This window comes from Miscanthus floridulus, chromosome 17, assembly GCF_019320115.1.
Source record: "Miscanthus floridulus cultivar M001 chromosome 17, ASM1932011v1, whole genome shotgun sequence".
NCBI lineage: Eukaryota > Viridiplantae > Streptophyta > Magnoliopsida > Poales > Poaceae > Miscanthus > Miscanthus floridulus.
This window is the reverse complement of record NC_089596.1, coordinates 1,734,517-1,757,689: the sequence shown is the minus strand read 5'-3', so window position 1 is coordinate 1,757,689 and position 23,173 is coordinate 1,734,517. Positions and strand designations below refer to the sequence as shown.

General features: G+C 43.3%; 2 protein-coding genes across 2 annotated transcripts; both read left to right on the top strand.

Annotated features, from left to right (window-relative positions):
* The first annotated feature begins 735 nt into the window (after window positions 1-735).
* Window positions 736-6,168, top strand: LOC136517583 (pseudouridine-5'-phosphate glycosidase-like). Its single transcript, XM_066511189.1, has 12 exons — window positions 736-1,078; window positions 1,241-1,351; window positions 1,632-1,714; window positions 1,995-2,054; window positions 2,174-2,234; window positions 2,574-2,680; window positions 3,458-3,535; window positions 4,470-4,515; window positions 4,976-5,096; window positions 5,171-5,256; window positions 5,520-5,603; window positions 5,875-6,168. The coding sequence occupies exons 1-12, from the start codon at window positions 991-993 to the stop codon at window positions 5,895-5,897; spliced, it is 948 nt and encodes a 315-aa protein (XP_066367286.1). The 5' UTR covers window positions 736-990; the 3' UTR covers window positions 5,898-6,168.
* Window positions 6,169-12,219: 6,051 nt separating this feature from the next.
* On the top strand, window positions 12,220-17,885 carry LOC136517172 (uncharacterized). The gene is made up of 10 exons (XM_066510696.1): window positions 12,220-12,559; window positions 12,804-12,909; window positions 13,161-13,221; window positions 13,313-13,608; window positions 14,483-14,622; window positions 14,925-14,999; window positions 15,084-15,174; window positions 15,755-15,958; window positions 16,923-16,967; window positions 17,346-17,885. Exons 1-10 carry the CDS (start codon window positions 12,326-12,328, stop codon window positions 17,429-17,431), a joined length of 1,338 nt encoding a protein of 445 aa, XP_066366793.1. The 5' UTR covers window positions 12,220-12,325; the 3' UTR covers window positions 17,432-17,885.
* Window positions 17,886-23,173: the final 5,288 nt, after the last annotated feature.

Genomic DNA, 23,173 nt, shown 5'->3' with positions numbered 1-23,173 from the left:
GGATCCGCAGCGCGTGGATCCAGGGGCAGCGATGTCCATCAATGGGGCCTGAGCCTAGCCTGGTGCAGATGGAAGACTCCATGCAGACTCGTAGTTTGGACTTTGGACGCTGGCCGTGGTTGGACGAAAGCTGCATTGCGATTTCTGGCAGAACTCGGAATCGGAGGCGCGCGCACCAACACCTGTTGGACGAAAGTGTCTCCTATTTTTTTTTGGTGGTAATAGATTACAACAACACACGAATATTTGGTTGCTAGTGAACAAGCTGAAATACTTTAAGTATTTTAGTCATATTTTGGTGATATACTTTGAGAAATATACTATTGCAATTCCTAAAAAGTTCAATGCAACACGACGCTATACAAAGTGATATGCATGATTAATGTTTGCTCCATATAAAGCATTAAACATCTTGTAGATGACTCTTCGTCTATTGTTGTATGATCTGTCTTTTTAGGTGTCACTGCATTAGATTCGAGGCTTTTTACAGATAAGGGGTCGTCTCTGGGCGGTACATGCCCTAAATCTCACCCATCTCCCTCGTCAACGATGGACGCCCTGCCTACATCGAGTTAACTAGAACCGTGCCATTATAAATTTGACGTTTTTCATAAACACTGCTACTATTCACCTAATAAAACTGGTGTCATAACATTTTCATTAAAAAAAACTGAAAAAAACTACTTTTACACGCGTGTAGGTTATTTGGTCCCATATAAAGATCATGATGCCTTCGTATGGACCGGCATGGCCCATTCTACTCTTCCTCCCTCCATACAAAGATCATGATGTTTTCGCTGTGCCGCCGGCCCGCCGCCCTTCCTTCGATTTATTTACCTTTAGCCGCCGCCGGCCGCCGCATAACCATCTGATCTGAAAACTTTCCAGGCTTCTTTGGGCTCGGCCCGGCCCGGTCGCGAATTGCTGTCTACTCTTACCTCCTCCGCCGCCGGCGTACGGTTGCAGACAGAACCGGCACAGCCGCCGAAGATGTCGATCGTGGTGGCGCCGGAGGTCGCGGCCGCTCTCGCGCGCTGCGGCGCGGTCGTCGCCCTCGAGTCCACCATCATCTGCCACGGTCAGCTTGCTCCTGCCTTTTCCATCCGTTTCCCTTTTCATTCGCGTCGCCTCCCTCTTCTGGCTAGCTTGGCGCATCAACGTTCGATTCGATTCAATTCCATGGCGTGCACCATTTAATGAATGTCCCTTGACTGCAACATGCTTCACGGGTCCCGTGTAGGTATGCCGTACCCGAAGAATCTCCAGACCGCCATGGAGGTGGAGGCCATCGTCAGGGACAATGGGGCTATCCCTGCCACCATAGCCATCCTAGACGGAGTTCCCCATGTCGGTCAGTTCTCAGCTTCTTCACGTGCTGTTGCTGGATTGCCTTCTTCTCGAATTTTGCTAGTATCCGTTTCGTCCTTCCTTCACTCTTTGAATTTGGAGACATATTTCCTTCTTCTCAAGCTAGCACCCAAAACATCATTCTAGCTTTCTTTTTTTAGCAACCATGCATCTGCAAAACCATATTCGCAGTGACAAGACAACGTGACTATCCAAATTTCTAAGTCAAATTATACTGTAAATTTTACATTCTACCCTTGACACTATTCTTGTGATAATAATAGGCCTTAACAGCGAACAATTGAAGAGACTGGCTATAAGTGGAAGGCAATTTCAGAAGACGGCTAGAAGGGATATTGCCCATGTTGTGAGTGCCCTGCACACTAGAAACTATCCATTCTCAGGTTCCATGCTATCTGCTGTTCTTCTGCTATTTACACAAGAAAAAGGACACTTCACATGATTTATGCCTCAACAATCTGCCTCCTTGCTGACATAGAAGCAATGGAGACCTTTTTCGGACACTATCTCCAAATCTGGGCGACCTTATGCATACATTTGTACTCCCTTTGTGTTTAACTGTCTTTTTATAGTTAGTCATATACCTATATTTGTTTCTTTCCTTTTTTTTTCTATCTATTTGACAGGTCGCATCTGGTGGCAATGGCGCAACAACTGTTTCGGCCACTATGTTCTTTGCTCACAAGGTGCTGAAAATATCTCTTCTAAAATCATTATACCTGTCTTGTTTATCTTGGCTTGATCTGATATCATTTCCATGTTAGTACCAACCACTCTAAATAAATTAAGCTCTTTCCAAATTCAGGTTGGCATACCGATTTTTGTTACAGGGGGAATAGGAGGTGTGCATAGACATGGTGAACAAAGTAAGCATTTTCTTATTGCGTACTTATTTTGCTGTATGTGTGACACTGGCAGGAAGTTGTTGTATCTTGGCTGCTTATGATTTATCTCTTTCAATCTCGTCTCTCGCACAGCTCTCTGTGACCCCCTAGTTAATGTATGATATTGATGATCTTCCATCAACTGCTGATTGACGGATTTAAACTCTGAAGCTGAAAGTTCATTGAATAAAATTTGTTCTCTTTTTTTTTTATTTTTGAAGCACAACATTCAGAATGCACAGTTAAACTAAACTAGCATTTGGGCATGGTCAAGCGACAAACAGTTGTACATTGATTGATGAAGTCACCATTTCGATGCAGCTATGGATGTCTCCTCAGACTTAACTGAACTTGGAAAGACTCCTGTAGCTGTTGTATCGGCAGGTGTGAAGTCCATTTTGGACATACCGCGGACACTTGAATACCTGGTAGTATACTTCTGTTTGCTGTCTTCCACGGATAACTTGGTTTAGTAGAATGAACTTTCATGTAGAATTGTAGGTTGCTTTCATCTTTAGCTGTTAAGATGTAAAATATGGATAGGATGTACTTGAGGAATGTGTTCAGGTTTTGTTATTGTTATAATGTTATGTGCACATATATGGGTCAAGACGACAACACTTGTGCATATCTGTCTGCGCAAGAGTTATTGAATAGTGAAATAAAGGTGTTGCCTGAATCTCGTCACTTCTCTTTGCATACTGAGCTGGATATGAAAGTAGGAAAGTGTGGGCTGGAAATGAGTTGATGCAAAATTAGATTAATTCATATGCAACTTCTGTCACCAGTACACAAAGGCTTTTTGTTGTAAGATACTGGTATGAAAAGTTGCATATGCATATGAATTAATCTAATTTTCTCACCACTATCTTTTAATTCGAAAAAAGAAGCACCTTTGCTTTGGAACTCACTTTTCCTTGGTTAGCACTTAACTCAATTGAAAGGGAACCAAAACGTAAACTTATTGGTGTTTGTTATTTTAAAGGGACCCATTTGTTCATGTCTATCCTGAATGACCTGAGATCATCTTTTCAGTAGAAGCTCACACAAAAGCTCTTGTGTTGCTTGACAATTGAGTCAATATGTGGTGCTTAATATGAGAGTAATATTGTAGAGTTTCGTTTGTGTTTCAGCAAGATACCGTGCAAGGTACAATGCTTTGCTCATGTTCAGTCGTGTGATCTTATTAGTCTATTGCATGACAGGAAACTCAAGGGGTAACAGTTGCTGCTTACAGAGCCAATGAATTTCCCGCGTTCTTCACAGAAATTAGTGGATGCCAGGTAATACCTTTTCTTCTGTAAGATAAGATATTTGTCTTGTTGATACTTGGAATATAATTGCCATACCGCTGAAAGAGCCAAATGCTTTCATCTGAACCAACGGTGGCTTAGCATGATTCAATTGCAACTTAAGATTGTTCATAATTCAATGAAGTTGTGGTTTGTACATGGAGTGTAGTGAGGTTCGAAAGAGAAGGTTTGGTAAACTGCTTTATATATCTTTCAGTTTGGACAGTTCGCTAGAGCACAGTCATTGAAAACAGCTAACTTTAAGCTTTCAAGTTCAAGGCATAACCTTTTAAGTCTTTTGAGTTTCACCATCCTTGAATCGCCCTTCCTATTGACATCCTCATTGTTTTCCTTTTACCCAGACTCTGCTATCTGTATCCTGTCCTGTAACTTCTAAACCCTCCCTTCTATCTTAATGAAAGGGCAGTGCTCCTTCTTATTTTTACTTTAAGAAAAAACTTTTTACTCTTTGTAATATTTGTTTTTTTTTCTCCTCCAACTGCATTTGTATTTATAAATGCTTCATGTGTCACATAGTCTATCAGCTAAGTGCTAAGGCAACTAGGCAAGTATGGAGATTTTTATATATGATTTTAGCTTAACAGGATTTTGCGCCACTTCTGTGCCTATGTTAGTCTAAAGGACATTTTCCTCATCTCAGTGTTTGACAACTATGCAATATGGCCTCTTGCAAATAATTCAGTAGAGTACATACTGCTGGTCTTGCAGTAATTTGGCACTATCACAGAATGATTAGATATGCAGTTAGGCCCTGTTGCAAGGGGTGCTTTTCTTGATTCTTATGGACTTTGGAGTTGAAACGTTCCTTGCAATATTCCTGCAATTTTTTTTTCATCCAAGCAGGCTCTAGTAAGTAACTCCTGTTCTGGATATTTATTGACATATACTTTTTAACCAAACGCAGGTGCCATGTCGTGTTGATTCTCCAGAAGAGTGTGCCAAAATAATATGTGAGTAGTAAATTACAACTTTTTTTGCTTTATATCCTTACTCACATTTTTCATGAGACGAACTTTTGGTAGTGACTTGATCCACCGATGAGCTTCTACTCCCTGAGTTATCTTATTTCTTGATTTTTACAGAGATATTAACTGGTATGTAGATAAAATCGTTTCGATATGTAGTACCCCGTTTTAAAATCTACAGCCAGACTACCGGATTAATAAGGTAGCTCCAAATTTGTGCGCTATAAATCCAAAATCTAAAGGCATCACTTAGAATGTTTGGATTCTTCTAATGTGCAAAACTCTATCACATTACAAAGTCCAATTGGCAATCCACACATTGAGTTGTTCAAACTTTTGATGTTGTGCAGTATCTCCTTGTGCCTGCTAGCTTCTGCGCTGATTAGAATCTTGGTTGTCAGTGGTTCTAGAGTTCTTTGTTTGTGAGATTTCTGATTTCATGCAGATGCAAACAAGAACCTACATCTTGGTTCTGGGATTCTTATTGCAGCGCCTATCCCCAAGCAGCATGCAGCTTCAGGGGAAATTATAGAGTCTGCAATACAGACAGCTCTAAAGGAGGCAGAGTACAGTCTACATCTGCACTTCTGGTAATGATATAAAAATGATAGCTGATGAACTTTGCCATCTTTTTTCTCAGGGATAAAAGGATAATAGGAAATGCGATCACTCCCTTCATGCTTGAAAGAGTAAAACAACTAACTGGAGGATCTTCCTTGGAAGCTAGTATCCTATGACATCATCTGTATAATAGTTCCATTCGATGGCATATTATTAGGATGGTTGCATAACGTGCACCAAGAATTTTAAGCCTAGTTGCTGTATTCCACAGATATCCAATGCATTTCCAAATTTTTATTACGCAATACCATATTGGATTTTGTGGGAAACAAAGGTTTACTGGGTATAATTACCATACAAAACCCATATTGGTTGTGTGCCCTTTTAGTTCCATTTATGCAAAGACAGTTCTCCTTAGTGATGTTCAGATATTGCACTTGTTAAGAATAATGCTCTTATTGGTGCGAACATTGCTGTTGCCCTGTCTAATCTTCAGCAAAGAGAAATGAACAGTAAGCTGCAATCAATTTTAGCACTAAATTTACATTTTGCCATATGTAGTGCTTATGATATCATACACATATCATGCTTCTTAATTTACTAGTGTTTTTGTAACGTCTCTTTCTTTGTCTTGTTTATAAAAAGAAAATAAAATTTAAAAAGAGATATGATTTGTAACTTGTATTAGATGTGGTGTTAAGCTAATCTTTTGGCTCCAATAACGCAAATCAATCTTGGTTCGTGTGGTTATGGCTTGATGAAATGTGAGTGTTTGAATAACAGGAATGGGAAGATCCGCGTTGTAGAGCCACACTCGCGGATGGAGTATTACAGGAAGCAATGGCAAACCATTTCCGAGGATGGAAGCTACCTGCAGGTTGGAAACTGGATGTGATTGCGACGTGTCTGAGTCTGACAAGATTAGGATGCCTGTCACTTTGGCACTGTAATAAGCTGTACACTATCTATGTACAGTACTATACTACTTAGGGTCTGGTCGGTTGGCCTGGACTGGACCCACGAACCATTCAAGCTTATCAAAATTGTACAAATTAGTGAACTATTTCAACCGAAAATCGTTCAGGGACTTAATCCGAAGGAACCGAACGACCCCTTAGGTATAGTTGGCCAACGGGCCGGGCCGGCACGGCACGCCGTGCCTCCCAGGCCATGCCCCTCCGGGTCTCGTGCCTGGCCCTCGGCCCAAGCATGGCCCTATGGGCTGAAATCCATGCCGTACCAGTTCGCTAAGCACGGCCAAATCTGTCGGTTGTGCTAGCCTATAGTCCGGTGCTCTTAAAACACCTTAAATTGCTTCTCTCATCTAACATTTCTTTATTTTCACAATTATATTTCACAATTCATTCATATTTCAGCACATTCACAAGTAATAAACCGATCACAGATTCTAAATTTTAACAAAAGCCACCAAAGGAGACAAGGGAATTAAGATAACAGAGCTGTTTGTACAATGTTGCCTCGTTAAAAACCTTTTATGGGTAAAACTCATCCTTGTGAGACCCTATAAAGGAAAAAGAGTGCAGCACTAAGTCTTAAACCATTGTTCACCAGTATCAATCATACATCACAGATACAAAGATAATAGATCACTCTTAAGTCTCACAACTCTCAAGTCTCACACACTAAGTACCAGCAGAAGCCACAGATGCGGATCCAGATGTGCCAGCCCAGATGTGCTAGCAACAACAACAGCCCCAGATGCATCTTCAACAAGATAAAGATTCTTGAAGGAGTCTTTCAACTCTTGGTTGTCAACAGCATGCTGTAACCTTTTTTTCTCCTAACTCCCAATCCTTTATGCAAGCCAGCATCTCCACAGTTTCAGGCAATAAGCGTCGTCGTCGCTCTTCAATTACTGTTGAGCTGAAATATGATTCTGAAGAGACAGTAGAAACATCAACAGACATAATATCTCTAGCCATTATAGATAGGATATGATAGGTTAGTTTGTGGTCATGCCACCAGAGAAGTAAGTCGAAGTCATCCTCATATGCAGTGACATTGTCATTGTCTAGATAAGCTGTGAGCTCACAATCAGCAGCAGAAGCAGATTGAGATGAAGTGCGGGCAGAGGCAGGGGAAGGACCAACAACACCAGATGATCCAGGGCCTCCAAAGATTATTCCCCATGCCTGCTTTTTCTTACCTGTATGGCTTGCAGGCTGTATAGGTCTCTGAGACCTAGCTGCACCAAACTTTCTCTCATATTTGTTAAACAACTTGTAAAATTTAGTTTTCACATCAGCATAATATGAACTGTAATCAACACCAGTGTTTTCTTTAAGTATTTGCAGAACATTAAATAAACCTCTCAGCTTAGCTCTAGGATCAAGAATGAAAGCAAATAAATATAACAGAGGTATACTCTTCCAGTATTTAAGGAATTTAAGCTTCATATGATAGATAACAGCTATTAGATTTTGATCTTTTTCACTTGCATGCAAATAGAAGCAATGTCTAGCAGATGGTGCAGAATAAGTAGACTAGTTTGATAGTAAACACCAGAAAGAACAACTGTGGATTCATAAAATATTTCCAGGAACTATAATATCTTTTCAGCTATATACCAATGTCTTGCAGTCAACAATGTTGAGCCATAATTTGCATTAATGAACATAGAAAAAAAATATCCTTATATGGAACCAAGTGTTTAAGCATAAGGTATGTAGCATTCCATCTAACATCCATATCTAAGCCAAACTTTCTAGGTCTAACACCATTGGCAGTACAGTAGTTCTTAAATATAGCAATTCTTTGATTAGAAGAATTTAAGAAATTAATAGCAGTTCTAAAATCTTCTGTGTAATGTTTGAACCTTTTTAAACCAGATTTTATAATCAGATTAATGATGACAAGCACAACGTTGATGCACAAGACTATACTTACGCTGATTAGGATTTACAGGCTCAGATGAAGGATCATAACCCAAATAACCAGCAAACATAGGTATCAAAGTATCTATAGCCTTAGCATTAGAAAAAGCATTGTCTAGAGTTACAGAGAAAACATGGCAATCAAACCAAATTTCTCAACCACATAATCAATTTTGTCAGCAATATTTTCACGAGCATGCTTCACCTCAATCAACCTCAGACTAATAACATTTTTTGTAACTCCCAATCAGCACTCACATAATGAGCAACAATGCTAATGTAGTCCTCCTTAGTATTACTAGACCAAATGTCTGATGTCAAAGCAACAGATGAAGCACCAGACAACATAGAATTCTTAAGCATATTACGACGTTCAGTAAATAGCTTACTAAGATCTCTAGTGGTGGTCTGTCTAGAAACCTTAGTAAACCTAGGGTTATGAGCATGAACAATGTATTCCTCTCATGCATCTGTCTCACCAATACCCAATGGAAAATCAAGCCAAGCATTCAAGCAACACAATTCAGATCTAGCAATATCAGGTTTATAGTCCCAGTTATGCATGGAACCATCAGGATTGTAAGTAAGCCTAGACTGAACCCTAGCAGCTTGATCAGTTTTCTACCTACAAGATTTCTAGTGCCTCTTCAAGTGGCCAGTGCCAACATTAGATCTAACAGACAAAGTATGCTTACATATTTTACAGGTAGCTTTAGTGTAGATTTTCTTACCATTCACAGTCTCATAGATCTCATCAAAATTAGCCCACACAACAGATTTACGCTTACCAGTACCAACACTAGAAGAGTTACCAGCAACAGATGGAGCTGAGTCGTTGGAGCAGGCCGAGGTCCCAGTTGCTGTCGCCCCTTCACCATCGTCGTCGTCCAGATCGATCAGAGCAGTAGAGCTGCTACCAACATCGACACCGAACAACACAGTAGCGTCGTCTCGGGTGTCGTCGTCGTTCTCAGGGGGCAAGCCTGTTGCGATCAAATCATCGTTGCTGGTGAGTGGCCAGACGATATCGTCATCAGTAGCCGCCATGGTGGACGGCTCTCTAGCACCATTCCTCAACGATGCGCGGGGCTATCTTAGTCGCTCTATGCCATAGCTAGAGGACGACGCATCGGCTACCGACCTGCACAAAGATATGGAGTAGGATGAAAAGATCACATCAGAATACATTAATGGAAGAAGATAAGAGGAGGGTTAGGGTTAGGGTTTTACCTGTGCAACCGGAGCCCGATGCCAAAGAAGACGACGTACACCTAGAGAACATGACACACCAGTTAGCAAGGACGGCGAGCGACGGAGGAGGGACAGACAGGGACAATGAACTCATATAATCACCGAGATCTAGAGAGGAGATAGGGAGACGGAGAAGGGAGAGGTGGAGAGGGAGGGGATCAGGGGAGGTCACCGATGACAGGTGGTTCTAGGTCATCGGAGTTAGGGTCGGTGAGGTCGGACACCAGTAGACGAGACGGCGAGGCATCGACCGTCGAGCGATCGAGGCGAGAGCTAGGCGAGAGCGATGAGGCGGTGGGGAAGGAAATGATTTAGGGTTAGGGTTGAGGAGGGAGAGCACCGCGGACCGTCACTTATATATACGGGGGGGAGGGTGAGGCGTTGTGGGGCTAGGCCGACTGGCCACTATGCTGGGCCACTTCGCCGCTGGGGGGGGAGGTCTCGAGCCGTTGTCGGGCCAACCCCTATAAACTAGGTCGTGCCGTGCTAGCCCGTGGGCCTGAGTAGCGGCCTAGGCATGGCGTGTTGCCCTATGCTTGGCCAGCCCGAGCCCAATGACCCTCGGGCCATGCCGTGCTTGGTCCGGGTAAAAATTGCAGGCTTCGGGCTGCATGGTCATTTATACCCTTAGGTGTTTTTTGGATGCAATCTGAATTTGGATGGTTTCCTGTACTGAAATCATTTGCTTTGTGAATGGAATGGTTTTGGCACTTTGGCATTTGATATGTGTGAAAGCTCTAGTTTGATTTTGGTTAATTGATGAAACCCTAAGTGCTAACCTAGTTTATCAAAGTGATTATGAGATAGGTAGCACTATTCTAAGTGGTGAAGCAAATGAAGATCATGACATGATGATGGTAATTCCATGGTGATGATCAAGTACTTGGACTTGGAAAAGGAGAAAAGAAAACAAAAGGCTCAAGGCAAAGGTATAAGTGGTAGGATCCTTTTCGTTTCGGTGATCAAGACACTTAGCGAGTGTGATCACATTTTGGTTCGATAGCCGTACTATTAAGAGGGTGAAAACTCGTATTGAATATGGTTATCAAAGTGTCACTAGATACTCTAACTCATTACATATGCATTTAGGATCTAGTGGAGTGCTAACACCCTTGAAAATGTTTGTAAAAATATGCTAACACACATGCACGAAGGTGATACACATTGTGTTTAGCACTTGAGAGCAAGGGTTTGAAACTCCACCGGATGGAGTGTCCGCCCATAGAGTGTGGACAGTCCGATGTGCCACCGACGCTCTATATAGAAAAGATAGGATTTCATAGAGTGCACCGGACGCTGGTCATGTAGTGACCGGACTGCTGGGGTCCTACATCCGGTCAGTGGCACATAATGAAGTCCGCCTTCGGTCTCTTGACTGGATCTAAGTTCAAAAGTGACCTGGACTCTAGGCTGAACACTATTCAGCGTCGGGTCATGCTGATGTGGGCGACACAGAGATGAGGGAGAATGACTGGACGCTCAGTGAGTCCGATCGGGCATGACTGGACGCGTCCAGGTCACGACTGGTACCTTACTGGAAACGACCAGACGCTGGGGTCCTGCGTCTGGTCACTTTCAAGCAGCGCGTCCGGTCATAACTTAGATGTACTAATGACCGTTGAGATCAGGTGATCCGTGTTTGAAGGAGGGGACACGTGGCGTGTATTGCGCGACCGGACGCTGGGGTCCAGCGTCCGGTCAATCTGACCGGTGCGTCCGGTCGCCCTGACTTTTTAGAGAATAGAGAGCCAACGACTCTATTCGTGGGGGCTCTCTATTTAAGCCCATGGTCGGCTCAAGCTTACTCTCTTGGCTATTTGTATTGACATAGCAACCTTGTGAGCTTAGCCAAAGCTCTCCCACTCATCTCCATCATTGATCCATCATCATTGTGAGATTAGGAAAGAATCTAAGTGCATTGCTTGAGTGATTGCATCTAGAGGCACTTGGTATTTGTGTTTCACTGCGGGATTCACTTGTTTCTTTTGGTGGTTGCCGTCACCTAGACGGCTTGAAGCAGCGAGGATCGTCGAACGAATGTTGGTGATTGTCTTTGGCTTCGATCGTGGTGATTGTGAGGGCTCTTGTGTCTTCCCCGACGGAGCGCCGAAAGGTTACTCTAGTGGATTACTCGTGTCATTGAGTTACCTCACTTGTGGGTAGGTTCTTGCGGTGTTCAATTATGTGGACGAGGTTCGTGCAACACCTCTTAGCCGTCGAACCACCAAGTGTTGGTCGACACAATGGGGACTAGCGTGCCGGCAAGCACGTGAACCTCGGGAGAAAAATTAGTTGTCTCTTGCCCTTTGGTATTCTCCCGGTGATTGATTTAGTATTTATCTTGTGATTGGTTCACTCCTCTATACGGTGGTATAATCACCCTACTCACTCATTTATATTCTTGCAAACTAGTTGTAGCAAGCTCTTTAGTGTAGCTAGAATTGAGAGCTTGCTTTGTAGTTTAAGTTCATCTAGTGGAGCTCTTTAATATAGCAAGTGTGAGAGCTCTTAGTGAGTAGTGATATAGCAAATTGTGTGTTTAGTGATCATAACAACTAGAATTGTTGCATATGTGGCTTGCAACCCTTGTAGAGATAGAGCAAGTTTGTATTTCGCTATTTATTATACTAATCAAATTGGTCTAGTTAGTTTGTAGATTTTTAAATAGGCTATTCACCCCCCTCTAGCCATATTAGGACCTTTCAATGTGTTGTGCATGCAAAGCAACATTTTTTTTTAGCTTTGCAAAGCAACTTTTTGTTTTTTCCCGTGTCCTTTATATTTAGCCAAAATCGTGCGATGGGCTTGGCCGGCATCTGGGATTATTGGGCCTCCACGGCCAAATAAAAGTCCTTTATATTTAGCTAAAATCGTGCGATGGGCTGGGCCGGAATCTGGTATTACTGGGCCTCCACGGCCAAATAAAAAGCCCAAACAAGGAGGAGAGAAGACGACGAGGACTGCGGACTGGAAAGGGAAAGGAAGCGGCGGCACAACACAGCTGCACAGCACGAAAAGCCTCCGCCCCCCCGTCGTCGACTCGACCCCGATCCGCCACCGCCCGCCGTAGCAAGGCAAGCCAAGGCCAGATGGCGGCCTCACTCGTGTCCTCGCTCACTGTGCCCCTCGTCTCCGCCGTCCTCGGTGCCGCCATCGCCCTCGTTTTCCTCGCCGGTTACCTCAGCCGCAAGCGCGCCGCCATCGCCAACATCCCTCCCACCGCGACCGCCGCCGCCCCGGACCAGCCTAAGCATGTCCGCCCCTCCAACCAGGCCCAGCACAAGAAGGGCCACCTCCGCGCGCATCACCACGCGGCTGACAAGGTGATCTCAATCTCAATATCCCCCGTCTCTCGGTGCAAGCAATACACAGCTACTTCCGTCCTGCCAGGGAAACCAAATCCGCCCCACGGGGATTCATTTCCGAACAATTATTCTTTCTGTTTGCTATAAACACCCTTGAGATGCAGAGTCTTCCTGTATCTTCATTCATCCGAATCGTTCCTGTCACCATGGATATGACAGATGGCATGAGCACATCACTGATCTCCATAATCTTTTCTTCTAGGACGCGGCCAAGAAGCACCACCATCTCGATGTCAACACCTTGAGGGGGCATACTGACTCCGTCACTGCGCTTGCCTTCTCCAATGACGCTGGCAACCTAGCAACTGGTCAGCCTATGTTTCATGTGATCGTGTTTTCCTAGTGTAGTTTCATGCTACTTCTTTTGTGGAATGTGGATATCTTTGTATTCCCTGCTGCTCTCATTCCACTTCTCATTCCACTTCTAGTTGTTGGCTATTTTTGCCATGGCATTGCAAATCCACTTCATTTTACGAAATCTTACATGCATCACCAATCAAGTGTAACAGTTACCCCCACAATCCAGTGGATACTGAATCTTTCCTGCGTACTGTTGCAGTATGTGCCGATGGAGCCATCAGGGTATTCAGGATCGATGATACCTCTAGCAAGAGCTTTAAGTAAGATGTCGCATTCAACAAAAATTAATAATCCTATCCAAAAAAGCATGGGTAGCACCATGGAATTATGATGATGTGGGGATGTTTGCAGGATTCTGAGGATAAACTTGCCTGCTGGAGCGCACCCTACCGCTGTTACTTTCTCAGAGGGGTCATCATCTGTTGTTGTGGCGGCACAGGTGCTTCTGGGATCATCTCTCTATATGTATGCGGATGTTAGCGCTCCTCCAACCGCGGAAAACAAACAGCAGGGAAAGCTTTCTCCACCTGAGATCAAGTGGAGTCACCCCAAGATCCATGGCAAGGAGTCTGTGCTCAACGTTGCAGCAGCCCGTGCAACTCATGGGTCCGGTGATGGGAGCACTATAATTATCTCATGCTCAGAAGGTGTGACCTGTTCTATTGCTATTCACAATGCTTAATAGTTATTCTAGTGGATTCAAGATTGTAATTGGCAGATGTTTTATTCCATTTGAATTCAAATCTAGATGTTTTTCTGTAAATCAAGGTTCGAAAAAACGTAGTTAAACGCTTGTTTAGGCGCGCTTAAGCGCTAGGCGGAGGCCTAACGCGTCGCCTAGGCCCTAGGCGTCCAATTAAACGTGGCATGAACTGTCAGAACCCATGTATGGTGAAGAAAGGAAGATAAGAGACAAGATTAGGATGGCAAAATGGTCTGTTGCACTACAATTCCATCTGTGCCTACCTCGTGGTTTCCAAGTCGCTTGATTTCGCACAGGTGGAGAGGTAGAGCGACGGACAGGGGCACGCAGGCAGAGGAGCGGCTGCGCGCAGGCGGAGGAGGGGCGGTGCGCGGGAGGAGGAGAGCAGAGGAGCAGTGGCGTGCAGACGGAGGAGCGGGGGAGTGGCGGCGCGCAGGCAGAGGAGAGCAGAGGAGCGGCGGCGCGGTCTCGTGAGAGCCAGGATTCCTTCGGTGATGGCAGCCTGGTAGGGCATCGTCGGGTGGTATTCTAGTGTTTAGATCGGCTAGTGGGCTTCCTCCCTTACTGGGCTGAGTGGGCTGTTATGGTATTTGTCTTCTTTTTTTATTTATTCTTTCACATTTATGCAACTAAATCTCCTGAAATGTAGTTGTGTGTAAACATTTAATCGTGTTTAATCTACGTTTAGGCGCCCTAGGCGTTAATCGGTGGCTTAGCGCCTGCCTAGTGCCTAGCGTTTATTTGAACCTTGCTGTAAATAGTAAAGACGGAAACTTTCTTATTTCTTGCTAAGGCTAATTATCCTAAGCTATTTGCAGCAACTGATATCAAAGTTTGGCACGGGAAGAGTGGAAAGGAGTTGGGTACAGTTGACACCAATCAGTTAAAAAATAATATGGCTGACATATCCCCAAATGGTCGCTTCATAGCTGCTGCGGCTTTTACTGCCGATGTCAAGGTTAGTTGTGTCGCTAGCCTTCTTCTTCTCCTTCCTTTTATTTCTTTCTGGAATAATTTTTTACAGTATCAAAGACCATTAGATGGCTATTTTCTTTGGTTAACTTTTCTGCTTTATATGAGTTGTCAATGCACTGGAATTGGTCTCCACTGAAAGGCTGTCTTTGGATTGTGATATTAGTTGCAGAGTTCATTGATAATCAAATTAGATAAACTGCCAGACACTTCTGCGCCACAGTTACTGCTTCATAGTTGCAGTGTTTATGTGTTCCCTAATTATTGTAATATTTACTGATGCTTTAGGTGTGGGAGATAGTTTACTCGAAGGATGGTTCAGTGAAGGAGGTTAATAAAGTTATGCAACTCAAGGGTCATAAGGTAATGATCCCCAATCTTCTTTGCGATGAGTTCCATTTGATTGGACTTAATCTTGTGAGAAACTGATAAATTCTTCTAATTCAGAGTGCTGTTACTTGCTTGTGCTTTGCTCCAAATTCTGAGGAAATTATTACTGCATCCAAAGATGGTTCCATTCGAGTATGGAACATTAATGGTATGCTATATCCAGTTAAGTCCACATCTTTGTTGCTTCTTGAGTTCATAGCATCTAGCAAGTTAAACTTGGCATGTTCACTGGAAGTCACCATTCTATACTTTTTCTAATATACACCTTATATATATCCTCTCTTCAATGTGCTGAATTCTATATTTGCATGAAAGGATCATAAACACATGGTTTTTATTGTGCTTTTCTTCACAAAGTTGCCACTTTGGAAGATCCTTCCTTTCTTTCAATACAAGCCTTCAGTGATTCACTTATCTATTAGTCGAATCTCCCAATAGAAACATCTAGTGTGTATAGCGACCAGAGTTGTCACTTCGCTGATTTTTATTAGCCTTATCTAAATTTTGGTCTCCTCTTCAACCTTTTTTTGGTTCCATGTTAGTTGCATTAGTTGACACTTCAGATGCAAATTTCCTGTATATAATTGTCCGTGACAATAACACATGTTCTGTTGATGTTGCCATTGTAGAAGTAGTTATGCCCATCTTGTAGTCCTTTCAAGCATAGTGCTTTGCTGTTTTTTTTTGTGTGGTTTTTGTGATCTGATACACATGCTTACTGTTTTCAGTAAGGTACCACCTTGATGAGGACCCAAAGACCTTGAGAGTTATGCCAATTCCACTTCATGACTCAAAAGGTTCTGTTTGCCAATATGACCATATGAATGTCTCTCCTGATGGTAAAATTCTGGCCATAACAAGTGGATCAACGTTGCAATGGTTATGTGTGGAAACTGGTGCAGTTTTGGATACAGCTGAGAAAGCACATGAAGGTTTGTAATGTCCTTAACTGCTTGGGTGAATCATCTTCATATTATTTTGGAAGTAATGGTGCCTCCAAACCTGTGTGGGAAGTGTGTATGTCTTTCATGATTAGTCTTTTCAATCGATATACTCGGAGCCTCATTTCCTAATCCATGATGCATTGCTTGTTCTAAATATTTAGAAGCGCAAGCACCTATTGGTTGACTTTAGGCAATGTTTTTGTTGTGCTAAATAAATTATCAGCAAAGTGGCAGGCAGGTGACAGTTTAGACAGATTGTGAGTGTTACGTCTTAGGTGCTTGAAAGACTTGAATTAGTTCTTCAAATCTTTGAAATGGTGGAATCTTTTGTGTTTGAGTAGCGAGTTATCCAAAGACTTGTATTAGTACTTATTGTTGGGCACTAACCTGTGAGTTCCCAGGTCAATGGGGGTTGAGGAACATGGTATGCTACTCGGGAAAGTTTTTTACAAGTCGGGAGTGAGAATGTTCCCACGTTCTGGGGACGAGAAATCCCTTTTCCTGTGGCTATGTCCAGTACACCCAACTGTACAAGTCAAAGTATATTTCTGAGCCCTGCAGCCTAGACGTAGTCCTATGGAACATGGCTATGAGATGTTGAGATTGAAACCAAAACTTGCTGACTATACATGTCTAGACTATATCCATCTTATTTCCTCTGCACAATGATGGAGCTACGATTAGAAGACTTCCCGTGATATCAACAACCAAATACTAGTATAGTATATGTACTAAATTTCTTCTTAATCTTAAAGGGCTCCAATTGAAACAAATTTGGAGCACGATTGGGCCATGGCCCCTGCCAGTCCCTCCTACTAGCACCCTTCCTGGCTCTGAAGTGTTTTAGCCTGCTTTTTGATTGACCCTGATGTTTGATGTTGATAGTGTATGACAGATTGCATGGGCATACTGATTTCTAGCTTTGAATGACATGCTGTTGACATGTACTCAGGTGATATAACTGGCATTGCTTGGGCTCCACGCAAAATTCCCAATGGTAAGGAGATCTCTGCAAATCCTGTCAAATGAAATGTCTATTACAGACTTACAGTCATTGTTAGAAACTACCAATGATCTGAACCTTTGCAGCCTGCATTAACTTTTAACGCAACATTTTGTAAACACATTTATTTAGGCTAGCACTTGATTTAACAAAAAATGATGTTTGGTTTGTCCTGGATGACTTGACTGCAAAGTACGCCATGCTAATTGTACTCATGGTGGTTCTGTTGTACCGATAAGTAGCTAATGAATTTTCTATTTGGAGTTGATGGAACTTTAATATCACTGTATCCTTTATTTGGAAGAATACCATTCTTCTGATGGATCATGCGTTTTATGATGTCTTAATCCACGCTGCTGTTGTTTTCTTTAGGTGGCGTGCCTGTGTTTATTTTGGGGACTGCTGGTGTGGACAAAAAGGTGAAACTTTGGTCAGCTCCAGAGGTGGGTTCAACATGATCGGTACAAGTACTGAATCCTGGGGCCATCTCCTAACTGCATAAGACAGCTTTGCCAAAAGGACACATAATGGAAGAAAGGGGAAACAAAAGAAGGATGCAAGCTAACTAGCCCAAAACAGGGAAGGCATTGCTCGGTGCTCCTCTGTTGATATCGCACTGAACTGAGTCATAGTTTTGTTCCATTGAGTTTGAGGGATAGTGCTGAGGGAGGCTTGTTACTTGATGAGGGTGGAACATGGCGAGCACGCCCCAATGCAACAGGCAGGCACCAGCCTTGGGGTTGTAGTTTTGCTATATAGTCTGCCAACTCTTTATACAATAAATAAACTGAATGTTGTCTGCATTTTTCTTTCTTTCCTTTTACTGGGAATGATCTAATCTGGCTGTGTGATCCAAATAATTTGTGCTGCTGCTGCTTCGAATACATGCCATTTTTTTTAATGCTACTCTAGTACGATCCAATGGTTTTGTAATGTTTGTCCTATGATGTGATTGACCATTTCTGCTAGGGTGGAGTGGACAAGACTAGTGAAATTTTGCCTGTGAACTGTCCTCCAATCGATGGTTGCATCCCCATGTGTGGATGAATCTGGCAGCAAATGCGCTGCTTTGTGCATTGTTTGACATTCCATTGAACAGGAATTACATTGCATTACATGATAAAGTATGCGAAGTTTGATTAATTTATTATCCTATAAGCACCATCGTAGGGTATGTAAGCACACAGATTTAGTTTAACCCCATATTGTATGGTAAACAATGGCACAATGCTCTGGTAGATACATGGAATGTTTTGAGTGTGTCGAATAAAGCGAACGCCATATGCTACACTACACTATATTTTAGTATGAAGTGCCAAAGCAAGAAATGTGCACGTACGCGATGAGTACATCATTCTTTCTTTGTCTAGCGTATCTAGTATCTACGAAATAACTAGCAGCTGATACTGATAGTGTCCTCTCTGATATGTGTTCACTTGTCCTTGACAGATTAATTAAAACGAAGCTCCGAGCACAAGTTGTTGTTGTTTTTGTTTGTTTACAGTAAATTAATTAACACAGCGGCGGGGAAAGTTCTGAGAAATCATGCATTTGACCTAGTAGATCTCTTTTTTTTTTAATTTCTTTTTCCCCTTCAGAAAACCTATATATACGATCGATCAGTACTTGGTACACTGATTTACCAGCGGCTGGTGCTGGATATATAGGAACATTTGGAACCAACATGTTTGTGGTCATGTTATTGTCATGCACAGTCATCTGCCCCTTCCACATCTGATGCCGCCAACCTTTCATATTAGCTAGCTATTCTAGCAGCTAACCCTGCTGCTTGAAAATAACGTTGCTCGGTGCTCCATCAGCTCAGCCATTAATTGGGGCTGAGCTACATATTAATTGATTATTATTCATATATGCATCTCGTTACTAGCTTTACTTGGTTACATCAATTTTTTTTTAATTTTTATTTGTATCAGGCGTCTCTTTAGCTCTTTACATTCAGGTATGGCCTAGTAGTAGATCTAAGTAGAATAACGTATCGTCCTAGACTTTGTTATGTCTCATGTGTTTCCTTTTTTCACAAAAGATAAATTAAAAAGCACTCCAACAAGCGGATTCAAATCTTTTGCCAAAACAAAAATCCAAATCTACTCTATATATATAGGCCTCTCTTTTGAGAAAGAAGTAGACTAGCTTGCTTTTGGAATTTATTTGGAGGTCCCTCCTATGCTATGCTATGCTATATATATTATGCGTTGGAGCTCATGATGTGTTGAGTGTTTTCAAGTCAAAGGTTCCTCTGACCAATCATGACCGGTTGCATTTTGTTTTTGATCTATTGCTACTTGTTGCAGAGCTTTTCTTTATTAATACATTTTAGATCGAATCACAATTTCAATCTGGTATAGAGAGGGGCAGTTAATTTGGTGCTGAACAATTGTGATAATGCGAAACAATATAAGAAACAATTATTATATATACACCGGTTCAATTTTCATGTCCTCTATATATACTGTTGGGACCTGCTAGTATACAGTAGGAGTATGAGCTAACCACCTGTATTTTGGTTGTGTTCCATTTACAGAGCTAGTGCGAGTGAAGTCCAAATCAATAAGCAAACTATTTATATGGCTGATCTTAGCTGTCATATTCTCGGTGATGGATGGTTTTGCTCAATAGCTAGTTATTAACATCCGTACATATATGCTCTCTGTATATATATGTCTGTAGCTATAGGGGGGCACACGTACGTACGGGTTAGGGAGTCTTATTAGTGATGCTGAGGGGTACCGTAAGGGTAACCACCGATGCCATGCTTGTTTGCTCCTTATCATGAATATGATTAAAGCAGCATGCATCGATCGTTTTCTTTTAATTTTCTTCATAACAAAGTTTTTTTTTTCTCTTGAAAGAGGTGAGCTTTCTCTTTCTCTCTATATCTTATATATATGTATGCGTGTGCCTGGATATAATGATGCACTTTTAGTAAGATAAGGTAGCGTTTTCAGTGACATGGCGTTAATAGGGAAAGGTTCCTGTTGACTGTTGAGGTCTGATTTTTTTTTCTTTCGCGACCGTGCCTAATCGACACGTATTTCATTAAGAAGTAGAAGTTTCAGTACAAGTGAGCCAACGGTAATCCGAGGATTACCACTAAACTCACAAACCAGCACAACCAACAAGAAAAAACACGTGAGGGGGAAGGACCCTCCGCCTCAAACCTATGCAACACGTGCAATTCTGAATATCACACACACACACACACACATTCAGAATATTCAGAGTTTCAGAGAGGGGAGATAGAGAGAGATGGGATTACCTGCAGTGCAGTTTGATAGTATAAATAATAGAAAGATTCTGACGGAGACAATTAAGTTGGGAATTCTCCGATGAGATGATAGAGATGATGAATGCCATGCATGTAGTTGTTGAAAGAGCCTGCTTAGCTGCAGGTTTGGCTGGTACTGAAGAATGAACAATAAGACCGTTGATCTCAATTAATCTGTGTGAACACGGCCAGGAATTATATTGCATCGAAGTTATGCATGCATTGCAGAGGTAGCTGCTGAGCAAGAAGCAGGCAGGCATTCGCAGGAGGATCGGATCTGAGGGCCGCATGCATCATCTGCATTTGCATTTGCATGTGATGATGGAATCGTTGAGATGATGATGATGATGATGATGATTGAGTCAACAAACCAAGCCTCCCTCCCATGTGTCCCTAGCTAAGCTACTGCCTTAGCTTATTCCTCAACAGATCCATCACTCGCCAATTCTTTTTTATTTACACATATATACATATATATGCACAGCACAGACAGATGGATTAAATTACTAGCTTAGCAGCCAGTTGCTGAGTTGCAAGCCGGTGAGATTGCAGGATACAGTAAGCTAAAAGGGTGAAGAATGAATGGTTGAGCGCATGAGCAACAGTTTATCAGCCTGGCGGCCTGAAGCAGATGGTGTGCCCGCATCATTCTTCGTGTCACCACCACCTGCAGCTTGCGTATAGAAGATGGTACAAGCAAGTCAAACTAGCAATCTATCATCATGATGGTGGTGGTGGTGCAGGACTACTTTCAATTCAGGCGCCAGGCCGCCAGCAGAGAAACTGAAGAAAGAGCTCTACGACCACAATGCAGAGTGCAAATTGCTTTCGGCTGCCACACCACACCCATGCACTGACTGACTGATCTGATACACACACCCCTGTCCTTGTGCAATTGCAATTGCAATTTGCAAAGCAAGCAACGACAATACTAGTACGTACAATGCAACATCGGAGATTTGAGATGATGGATCATTTTCGTACTACATACGTCTTATATACGAAAATCCATGGATGCATCATGATGGATGCAAAAACTAAACAAACAAAGCAGCTAGCTAGCCAGCTCCATCATCGCCGCCGGGAGCTGCTGCCGGTGGTGGACGGCGAACAGGGTGCGGCAGCTCATCTCTCCTTCTCGAACCGCCACACGTAGTTGACTTGAGCCCCACCAGGAGCTCCACCGCCGCCGCGTCCACCCTGTCGCGCTCCGCGAACTGCAGAGTCTGCAGCAGCAGCACGCTGCCGGTGCCGCTCCCACCCCGTGCCGCCGCCGGGCCCCTCTGCTCCGGGCTGCGCTCCGCCTGCCACCGCAACGTCTCGTGCGCCATCGGCGCCAGCCACTCCAGGATCCCAGCCAGCGCCGCGCGCCACTGCCCCGCCAGACCCGGGTCCGCCACGGGCACCGCGCCGCGCAGCTGCGCGCGCACGCTCGCCGTCAGCATCCCGTACAGCTCGTCCCGCTCATCGGCGAGCGCGGCCACGGAGTCGGCGGCGGCCCTGAGCGTGTCCACGAGCTCGGCGCGGGCGAGGCCGAGCAGGAAGTGGTCGTCGTCGGAAACCACCTTGCGGACGCCGTGGAGGTGGATGGTCTCGTGGCGGAGGCGTGCGACGGCGGCGTCACCGACGTCCCGCCACAGGTGGAGGAGCTTGGACATGAGGCTGGCGACCTCGAAGGCGAGGATGCCGACGGTGCTCTGCTTCGTCCTGGGCCCGGCCGGTGGCGCCCCCGAACCTCCAGAGGAGGACATGGCTGAGCGGACCTCGGTGAGCCATGGGCATCTTGTAACTGAGTATGATGAGTGTGGTAGTATGGATGGAAGCAAGAAGCACCACCACCACCGCCCGCACGAGGGAGAGAGGGAAGGAGAAGAAAGCAAGGGGGCGGCTAGTTTCAACGATTTTAGACTAGCGCACAACTGCTAATTAATTAAGCTCTGAGCTAGTAGCTAGCAGGACACTACTAAACACTAGGGATGCAACGATAAATAAATAATTAGGCATCTATAGAAATGAGGGACATATCACATACACATATGTAATAATGCAAGTGTACTATAGTTCTAGTGAAACACCAATTAGCTGCAGAGAAACTAAGATTGTTTTTGGTTTCCTAGAAAAATTAAGATTAATTGTGGGAGAAAGTAAGCAAACGGTTGGAAAACATCTGTATGCTTAAATTAGAAATATATATGAGTTCTCTCAAGGTTGTTGCCTACTGGTGGTGGTGAGATGAAGATGATTAGATGAAGGTTCAGCTAGTTGTAGGGTCTTTGGAAAAAGATATAGCAAAACTGTTCTTATTATATGACCGTGAAAAAAAAGATGTAGTTTTAGTTCAAAAGAAGAAGAAGAAAGTTGTAGTTGTAGACTTATTTGTAAAAGGAACGACAGAAGGTGGCGACAGTGATAGATGGATGAGGATGATGCAGCAGTGGCTACCACCGGCTAGAGGGTGAAGTGGAGAATGGGGCCGTCGCCCTCCTTGTGCTGTCCAGGGTCGACACCGGCCTTCTCCTGTACAAGTACAAATCAATCAAGAAAAAAAAAGCAAATATTTTCTTAACCTTTTCTTAAAGCCGAGCGTCGGTTACTAATGATCGAGGAATAAACTCCAATTTAGTTAGACTGTCCGAAAAATCAACTTTTACTTTTCCTATCAATAACTGGAATCAAGTTTATAAGCAACCCCAATCGGGTAATACTCCCTTCTTGTTCCTTGTGCCATACGAGAGTTAGACCAATTTCAATGGGAGTTTCGTTAGGGTTTTATATGTATATAATAGGCTATCACATAAATATTTTTGATGACATAACAACAATTCTAAGAAGAGAGAAAAGATGTGAGTTTCGTGCAGATGAAACTCTCGGTTTCCAACTCTAAATGAGTCATAGAATTAAATATCTATGAAAC